Here is a 10,264-nt window from a genome sequence, read left to right on the forward strand (position 1 = left end):
GGTTTATCTAGAGGCTTTTTTTCTTTTCCTTTTCTAATGAAAAATTGTATAGTTTAACGGGGTTTAAAATTTTATTTAATTAAAAGACATTCATATTATACTATAAAAGCCACAGGTCAACGCATGTTTTGTTGTATTTAAAAAAACTTAAAACTGTTACTATAGAGCCTAATTTATTTAACAGAAGTCAAGTTGAAGATTTAAGTCAGGGTAAAAAATTTCAAGTTTAATGTGGGAGAAATTGTCAAATTCAGACCTCAATTAATGATTATTATTATTTAAAAAAATTCTTTCATCTATTCCTATGTCCAAATAAGCATTGGACGTAGATGTCTGACTCATTAAAAAAATTGAAATGTCCATATAAAATAAATGAATAACAAATTAAACCTGCTGAGATTCTGCATTTATGGGTAAACAACTATACAAATAAAAAGGTCAATGCATCATTTACATTATTTTACATGATTGAAGCACAATCAGGATGCGAAGGGAGAATATGTACCAAAGAAAATTCAGGTTTTAAACCATTGCAGCAATGGCAGCCAAAACATCATTCAAAGTTCCAAAAGAAATTATTTGTATTCAGAGTAGACCATGAAAGGAAGTGCGCACCTGTTACTACCTTCATCCTCCGTTAAAATATTCAAGAATGCCGTTTACCCAGAAATATGCTGGTTCCTTCCTCGACACAAGAAACATCAGTCCCGGATGGCAATAGCAACCGTAACCCTCATTATCTTTATATTAAGTAGCTGTTCACCTCATCCATGTATTTGCACTTGAAACCTACTTTTACTCTGTTCCACTAGACCTACATTCGCAAAAGAAAGGATGAACGGGAAAAGAAAATTGAAAATCTCTGTTGCAATGACAGCCTTAGGCGTAGGATGCCAGAGACACACCAACATTTTGAGATTATCTCTGTTGCAATAGCTGTGGCTCTATTGACTCATATTCCTTCAAGTTGTTGACAACATTTTGGACTTTCTTTGATAGTTGGTTACTGTGCTCTTCAACGATTTTCATAAATGCGGTCAGCTGTTCTTGATATGCTGCACATAGTCTTTTCTTGTTCCGAAGTTCAACAGTTAGTTCTTGAATTTTCTTGTCCTTTTCATCCTTCAGAGTTGAATACAGAAATAACATCATTCAGAAACACTAGGAAAACAAAATAAAAATGCTGCACATAGACTATTATTTCAAATGTTCATAGTGCTGTAAATGAGAACGTTCAATCAACAGTTCATGAATAGTTCGTCTTTTGTTCGTTTATTAAGTTAAATAAATGAACATGGACAAATTTTGAGGTTCGTTTATTAAACGAACCAAACACAAACAAAGCTTGTTCAATCATTTATGTTCATGAACAAACTCGTTTATTGTTTCATTAGTATATATCAATAAAATTATTTTGGTTTGTATGTTTTTTTATTTATAATATAATTATTAATATTTATATTTGACTATTTTATATCTAAAAAGTAATATATATATATGTGTGTGTTTGATTCATATTCGTTTAGAAATTTAAAATTTTTGTTAGTGTTAGTTTATTTAAAATTATGTGTTTTCATATTCGTTTGTTTAATGATCGTGATCATGTTCATTTAACTTAGGCAAGCTTAAAAATAAACAGACGAATATGAACAGAGATCTGTTCGTTCAAGTTCAGTTCATTTGCAGCCCTACATGATGTTCAGTTTTGGAAAATATTTTATAGCTAAGAGCATCAAACCTGAAAGAAGGCATGCTAAGATGTCCATATAAGCAAAGCAAAACATTAAAATGTTCAATTTCTTGAAATAATGAGATCAAATATTAAACCACTAAGAAAGGATGCATGAGAAGTTAATTTATTTGAATGTGTCACAAATCAAGTGACTCGAATTTTCAGCTAAAAATGATGGAAACTACGTTACTCGGGCTTGGAATGCAAGCAAGTATGCATCCAACATGGGTATAATCAAATTTTTGCTAGTTTTTTCATGTATTTGAAGGATCTTTGAAGAGTATAAATCATCACGCCCATATCCAAAAATATATCGAATATGAGTGTCAAACAAGGGTTCTTCAATAAAAATAAAGGGTCAGAATAACTTAATATGAAATTACAATCAAATGGAATAATTTCACTACCTAAAATTACTTAAGAAATATTCAATTCATAAGTCTTAAATACGATTAGCCATATGAACTGGTTTTCACAATTAGACTCAGTCAGTCGAGGGCATATCCTTCTAAAGGTTTCAAGAAACCAAATCATCTTTATGATTTAAACAAATGATCTTTGGCTTCCTTTACCTCTTTTTATTCTCCTCCTACAATCAAGTCGGGCAATGTTACTTGAACTCTTCATTTTCCCTAAAGACTGTAGTCATTTTTATGTGTTAGACATGTGTTTGGACATGGGTATGAGAGTATGATCCGGACAATATATGAAAAAGCTTTTAAAAAGAAATTGAACATTCCTCTTTCGGATGCATATTCATATATGAGACTCCCTTGAGCCTGAGTAATAAAATTGCTAGGTCTATGCTGCACAAGAATAAATCATCTAAATATATCATTCATAGGTTTAATCTCAACTAGTCGGACCTCTACCCTCTCATAAACAAACATTTTTATTCAATCTTTTCATATGAGAGTAATCGCTATTTCGATATCCTCAACTTAGCAAAATGAAAGATCATCTCGATATCCTCATTTGGCATTACAACCATCCTACAAATTGCATAATATAGACTTTTACAGAGAAATGAAAGAAAACCAGTGGTCCAAAGAGAAGACATTATGCCTTAAGAACATGAAAATCAAATAAACCATACAGAAATTTGAATTTGAAAATTTCACCAAAGTTTTTGACAGTAGTGGCAAGCATGGTATGGTAACCATAAAGCAGATAATAGTTCAAACTAAGAGGAAAAGGATGGAAGAAAAATGAACAACTGACCATTGTTTGACGAGCCTCGCGTGGAGCAACTACAAGCGGATGATTATGCTCCTTTACGAATCTCGTTATCACCCATTTTCCAGATTTATTGAACTTAATATGAATCATAGCCTTGCAGCCTTCCCTAGTGCTTGGCCGTGGCTTTCTAACAGGGCCAAATTTACCCCGAATACTAACACAATAACCCTCCTTATTACATCCAAGTCGACGAGCAAGAATCCTCCCATCTCTTTCAGATCGACGACAAGACATCACGCGCATGACAAAGCCTACTCGCCGTGCATATTCATCATAAAATATCTTGGCAGCGTCTTCAGACTCAAACTCCATACCTTCATGTGGTTCTACAATCGAATCTGCTTCACATGGGAATGCCAATATCTCACCTCCTGTGAAGCTCTCTATGGCTTCCGCACCCTCATCCAAATCCACTGCCACACATAAACATGGTACATTGTTCATTTCTCTTCTTTTATATGAACAAAAAAAATACAAGCTATATTTAAAAAAAAATCTTCTACAAGAGGAAAAATAAGAACAATTGCTCATAAATACAATTTAAAGTTGAAAATTAAATAACAGAAAAAATCATTTTAAATAGTTCATAAAGTTCCTAAACACTTAAAAGCCATCAACAACCGAATCCTTTTTCCTATAATGTGAAGTCCACAATATGGATCACATTATATCACAAAATAAAAATTCTAATGGACAAAAAACTATGTTACTCAGACCTGGAAGTGAAAGATATGGGTATGAGTCCGGCACAGGTATGTTAATCTTTTTTCTAAATTTTCATGTTTTTGAAGGTCATATTTCCATAACACTGTCCGAAAATGTATCACACATTAGTGTTAAGCACTGTTACTTTAGGATAAGTAAAGAATTGGAGCAACATAGGTCAAAGCAACAAAAATGAATGCATTCAATTCAACAAGACACTTCAAGGATTAGAACACAACTTAAATTTCTAGGTTCAAGTCCTATTGAAGGGAAAACAAGGTTTATGAGATAAGGTAAAGTAGACCTGAAAATTTTGGCCACAATAAGATTGCACGAAATGAACATGATTTGGAAAAAGAACAAAAATATGGTATTAAAAAAAACATGAATACACAAATGTACCACAATCCATATAACAGAAATTATTTAAATGTTCAAATTTGTATACCTATAATACCTTAAAACACGAATATGACACGAAATCAATACGAATATGCAGATTGCCAAGCATAAAGTATACTATCCTGTTGTCTACCTAAAGACCCATGTCTCTCAATCTACACCGAAAAGAAAATATAAATATATATTTCTTCTCAATTCATCTCCTTAAATAGTCCTTCAAATAAGGAAGAGCAGATCTCCTTTGAAACCCAAATAAGAAACAGGAAATTAAACCAATCAAAAACTGAAATTTTCTATTTAAGTGACGAAAGAATGAAAAAAGAAGAAGAAAGAAACAGCAAAAAGAAATCAAACCCGTTAAAACCAAACCTGTTCTAACACTAAATTCACATTGTTTATCATCACTCATAAACATATATGAATAGAAAATAAAGCAAAAATTAACAAAAAGATTTAATCAAACGCAGCATGAAATCCAGTAGGAAAAAAAGAGAAAAGAAACTGTAAAAATAAATAAAACCCAGTAACATCAAAGCTATCCCAACACTAAATTCACTGTGTTTATAATCACATAAGCAAAATTAACAAAAGAAACAATGAAACAGAGAAGGAAAAAAAACAGAGGAAAAAATAAAGCCAGTCAAAATAAATCAGACCCATAAAAATCAAAGCTGTTCTAACACTAAATTCACAGTGTTTGTCATCACCTGATAATCATATATGGAAAATTAAGGAATTAACAAAAGACTGAATGAAACAGAGGGTTAAAAAAACCCAAAAACAGTAGGAAAATAATTTGAGAGTTACTTGATTGAGAGGATCAAAGAAGGGAAATTAGTGGTAGATCTTTCGTAGCTGTTCAATCCAGATGAAGAGAAAGGACGGCGACTCTACTTTGTGGGGGGCTCTAAAATATAAAAGGAATTTAACGGTGAGGGAAGAGGTTCATGCACGTGTTCCCGACCCACAGGGTTAATTCCAAGGTGAAAATGTGTATCATATTTCTATTTTAAAGAGTTTATTTTCTCTATTTTTCATATTTAAAAGTTCAGATCAAGTAAATACTTTTGTTAAATTGGTGAATGTGATATATTAACATTAAAAAGTATTTATTTAATAGCTATGCAATTAAAAAAACATATAATAGATTAAAATTTAATATAAAATTTACAATGTTAACCATTTTAAAAATTTATTTATTTTAATTAAAATAATGTATTTAGATTAATTAATAATATTATAAAATTAAATTATTAAATTATATCAAATTTTAAAATATAAAAATTAAACTTCAAATTAAATATAATATAAGATACAAAATTAAAATTAAAATGTTATCGTTGTGTAATCTTTAAAATTAGTGTTATGTATTTGGATACTTGTCAATAAGAAAAGCCCAAGAGTTTATGCATATTTGTAATTTTCTTTGGTAAACAATCTAATAAGTCATTGAAATTTTACTCTCTTTTTATTTTATCCATGAAAATTTTCAACTTAATCATTAAACTATTTTAATTTATTATTTAGTCATTGTATCGTTAAGTTTGAAACGATTGGATGATATGGTTGTTTATTTCTCAAATAAACTACATGAGTATTTCTATTTTAGCCATTAAACTAAAAAAATTCAGTTTAGTCACTATAGTTTTTGAAATTATATTTTTTAGTCACCATGTCGTTAAATTGATAACATAAGTTTGATGTGACCTTTTTATTGGCCTAATAACAAAATTTTCCCTTCAATATTTATACATTCTATCAATTTAGTCGTAATTCTAAAAAAATCAACAAATTTATCCCTAAAATTCTTAATTGTATTAAGCTCTAGAATTTTTTTATATATATATTTTTCTTTTACAATAGTGAGATTTGAGTTTTTGGCACTAGAGAACCACTATTTTAACATAAAAATATATATATAAAAAGTTTTCGGCAACTTATGATATTAGTGCCAAAAATTAAATTGTTTTTAGTTGTTTAGTGTCGGAGAAGCACTTTTAATAAATGTTGGAAAGCTTTACCAATAAATTATGATCTTTGCATAGGAAGTTGGAAATCTTTGAGTTTTCTTGCGTTGAATAACACTAGCTAAGAGCATAAAAGAATAGGTAGAGAGAAAAGAACAATAATTAGTATTACATTGAAAACAAATGTAAATGTTGAGGGCTAATTTTTTTTTAATTAAGACCAACTCGATAGAAGATATAAATATTAAAGGGCTAAATTTGTTGTTAGACCAATAAAAAGATGCCATATCAAACTTTTGTTCTCAACTTAAAAATATTGTAACATCCCAAATTTTAGCTTAATAGGGATGCAAAATTATTTCAAAGATGAGTAATTAGCCTAGTGATTAAAAGAAATATGAGGAAGCTATAAATTAAATTGAGGTCCCAGTTTAATTCCCTTCCTTTGTAAATAATTTAATTTTGCAAAAATCCCCTCTTTCTTTGTGTGCCATCCATACCTAGTTAAACCTAGGTACACATACTACTTTTAATTAATTTGATTAGCCCTTAATTATTTTTACTCCACCCTAGCCGCCCCTCCCTCTTCCTCTCCTCTCTTCTCTATAAATTTTTCTTTCTTTTCCTCTTGTTGCCGCGACCCAAACCACATTGAACCACCATATTCTTTTTCTTTTCATTTGCCACAAGATATTGCGTCATTCTCCCCTCCTTCTTGCTGCCATTTTCCTTATTTTTCCATTCATAAATTTAAAATCTTTGACCTCCAAGAACGATCCCCATTGTCACCCCTCTCTTCTAGCTTGTGTGAGTGCCTCTTTTCTCTAATTTTCTTGATGAATCTTTCAAGGGAATACCCAAATTTTTAGATCTGGAATTGGGGGAAATTTTAATGATTTTATGGGTATTTTTCTAGCCTTTAAAAGTGTTTTCAATTGGCTTTCTAAATCAGCCTTAATTTGCCACCGTTGATGGTGGTGCGCCGCACCTAGAGGCACCAAAAGGGGGCTGCCATTTTCTTTAAATTTTTCCCATCTCTTTCCAGCAATATTTTTTCCCAAGAACCATTAACAATTAGACTTTAACCATATGTGCCTTAGTCAAATTCAATTTTTATCATTCGATGATTTATATCTAACATTTCGAGAAGCATAACTGTGGTAGTTTGTTGGCTAGTGCATAGTTTTGACTTACTTGTTGGGAAAATTGATAATTAATTGGATTAAATAATTTTATGATTATATAAATACTAGTTTTTAAGTATGTAATGGTGTTAGGTGCTGATCCAAACTCCCTAAATCGATAGTGAAGCCGTTAGACGTTCACTCGTACGCTTCGCATCAAACCAGTGAAGAAACCTAGTTAATTTGGATCCGAAAATCGTTATAAATATGTTGTTTGATTTGAACCCATAAGAGGGTGTTTTAGGTTGATTAAAAGGTGTAGTCATTTGATAAAATATTTATTTTTAATTTAGGCTCAATTTAAGGTCTTAAAGAGAAACTACGGGTTTCATCAGTAATAGTACGAAAAAAAGGTGTGGGTCCTAACTTGTTAAACTTGAATGCTTTGATAATATTTTATATGATCTAAATATGGATTAAGCTAGCTGGTCGAGCTTAGTTAATTGACTAAGTGAATGTGTTAAAGCGACTAAATCAAGTATGTTACCGACCTTGACTAAATGGCATGTTAGCAAATTTGTTTGGTTGACTGAATAGTTAATTATTTGATATTGATATGAAAGATTCGTTGATATGATGTGTGATTGATTGTATGTATAGCATGTGTTATTTTGAAAATAGATATTGAATGTCGAAATCTTGCTGGATAACATGCCATGAAAAGTATTGACTGGAAAAACTGTTATACATGCACTAGAAATATTTTCCCAAAGTTTTAATGATTGATGATATGATTAAATGTCACCATATTGATGGTAGAGGTGCGTTGGGCCGGGCCGAGCCCATAAAAAAATTTCGGCCCGCATCTTAGGCCCGAGCCCAGCCCGGCCCAGCCCGAAATATGGGCCTAAAATTTTATCTAGGCCCGACTCGAGAAAAAATTCCTAAGCCCGAGCCCGGCCCGGCCTAACCCATTTTTTTAATAAACACCAAAAATATATTTTAAAAATAAAAAAATAAAAATATATTTTAAAAATAAAAAAATAAAAAAATAAAAAAATATTTTAAAATTAAAAAAATATATATTTATTATATATTTGGGCCGAGCCCGGGCTAAAAAAGTGGTGCCCGAGGCCTGGCCTGTTTTCTAAACGGGCGTCATTTTTTTCCCAAACCCATATTTTTACCCAAACCCTCCCATATTTCGAGCAGGCCATCAGGACGGACCGGCCCGGGCCCATGAGCACCTCTAATTGATGGTGAAACTGAATGATTGATATGTGAATGTTATAATGATGGCATGTAATCTATGCTACTAAAAGAATATGTATGAAATGTGCAATTGATTGAAATATTGTATGACATATTGCATGTGGAAGTGGTGGGATATTGTGGTTGACGGAGGATTTTCGTGGATTTCTAGCGGCATATTAAGTTCACATTTATATGTAGTCAGTGCACTACACCAGGAGTACTGTGGAGATTGGCGATTTTATCACATTATATGCTAATTGACAAAATATCTACATTATGTTTATATGGTGGTTTAACCATATCGAGCTTTGCTCACATTGTTTGGAGTTTGGCAAATGAGTTTTGGGGAACTCGTGGTGTGTAGCGGATGGTTGGGGTAGGAATTCATTCTTGCATTATGATATGTCCATAAATTATTTTATTATTGATATGGTTGCTATGAAAATGTTACATAGATGTTCTGTGTGATTGATCTTAAATTATTGTTGAATGTGCTTATTAATTAGACTCACACTAAGCTAGTTAGCTCACCCCATTACTTCAAACCTATCAGGTAATGAACAAGACTAGGACCGGACATGGCATGTGGATGTACGGCAGACGTCTGACTTAGTTTCTATCTTATTTGATTTAAATTTCCCTAAATTTATATGGTTATTGGACTGTAAAGTTATTTAAATTGTGGTTCAAGATTATTTTTGTTTTATGGATTTTCATGCATGCATAACTTCATGCTTTAATTTGATTTATAGGATTATTCTGAAATTGGATTGATCATATTACTTGGCTTAGTAAATAATTAGATTTTAATTTTTTTTCACTACAACTAAACCTAATAGGGTTTTTCAAAAGCAATGTCAAGCAATGTGTTTTTCTTAAAATCATGCTATTGTTATTAACTTGACTTAATAAAAGTTTAACTATTTAATAAATGTTTTTCAAAGTAACAAAGATAATCAAGGTTTTATTTAAAAGAGAGTGCATTGAGGTTTTTAACCAACGATAAGGTGGATTCATAGTTTAGGAGTCCCATGTGACCTTCACGATATGTCCATAATGTCTAGGCCGAGTCTGGGAGGTTACATTTAGTAGTATGAGACCCTAGGTTCAAAACCTTGGACTGAATTTTTGTTCTTTCCAAAAACAAAACTGTATGCATGCATTCATAAAAGGGGAAGTTTTTGGGAAAAGCAAACCACAATATTCTTAAAATTATTTCTTTTAGGAAATGACGAATCCCAAAGGTCTAATGCCATGCCCATAGAAATAATATTGAAACTTTAGAAGGACACTAGATACTATTGCATAAATTTTTTGAATGAAAGAACTTAGTTAAAAGTGTGATAAAAGATTAAACAAGAATACTAAAGGTATTCTTGTAAATTATAGATTCCATAAAACAATGGAATGATAACTCGTGGTAGGAGGGGCCGTAGAGGGTGACCTCCAATGGCTCCGACAGAGTTTTCAACGTCACAAGATCTTATTCAGAATGCTAAGCCCAATGAGGTCGTTAGTGAACCCACTAATGAGGGTGGAAATAACGATAATAGGAGTTATGATGATAATGAGTATGATGAGGATGATCCAGTTACACAGGCTTTGCTAAGGGCTTTAAATTGGGTTGTTGGGGCCTCAATTGGTGGTGCTAGTTGTGGGACAATTGCTGAGAGGCTCCACTCTAATGGGGTAGAGTTGTTTAAGGGTATTGCTAGAACTACTCCTATAGTGGTCGAGTACTAGATGGAGATCACTGAACATATATTGGATGATTTGGACTATATTCCTAAGTAGAAACTTAATGGAGTCATATCCTTGTTAAGGGATGAGGCATACAGGTG

The 10,264-nt window shown here is 31.9% G+C and overlaps 1 protein-coding gene across 3 annotated transcripts; it reads right to left on the reverse strand.

Moving 5' to 3' along the window:
* Window positions 1-377: 377 nt before the first annotated feature.
* On the reverse strand, window positions 378-5,053 carry LOC105794033 (protein FAR1-RELATED SEQUENCE 5). Of its 3 annotated transcripts, XM_012622995.2 has the most exons (4): window positions 4,886-5,053; window positions 2,954-3,384; window positions 906-1,122; window positions 378-814 (listed from the first exon to the last, which is right to left on the reverse strand). In XM_012622995.2, coding segments are annotated over exons 1-3 (636 nt in total). In that variant the 5' UTR covers window positions 4,887-5,053; the 3' UTR covers window positions 378-814; window positions 906-918. The 3 variants fall into 3 exon arrangements, with proteins under 3 accessions (XP_012478449.1, XP_012478448.1, XP_012478450.1); XM_012622994.2 differs by having other exon boundaries at window positions 378-1,122; XM_012622996.2 differs by having other exon boundaries at window positions 378-1,122; window positions 4,786-5,046.
* Window positions 5,054-10,264: the final 5,211 nt, after the last annotated feature.

Source organism: Gossypium raimondii, chromosome 3 (assembly GCF_025698545.1).
Source record: "Gossypium raimondii isolate GPD5lz chromosome 3, ASM2569854v1, whole genome shotgun sequence".
Lineage (NCBI taxonomy): Eukaryota > Viridiplantae > Streptophyta > Magnoliopsida > Malvales > Malvaceae > Gossypium > Gossypium raimondii.

Coding starts and splice junctions, on each gene's coding strand:
- LOC105794033 (XM_012622995.2), bottom strand. Junction 1,123..2,953: donor GCGAGGCTCGTCAAACAATG/GTCAGTTGTTCA, acceptor TCAACTCTGAAG/GATGAAAAGGACAAGAAAAT.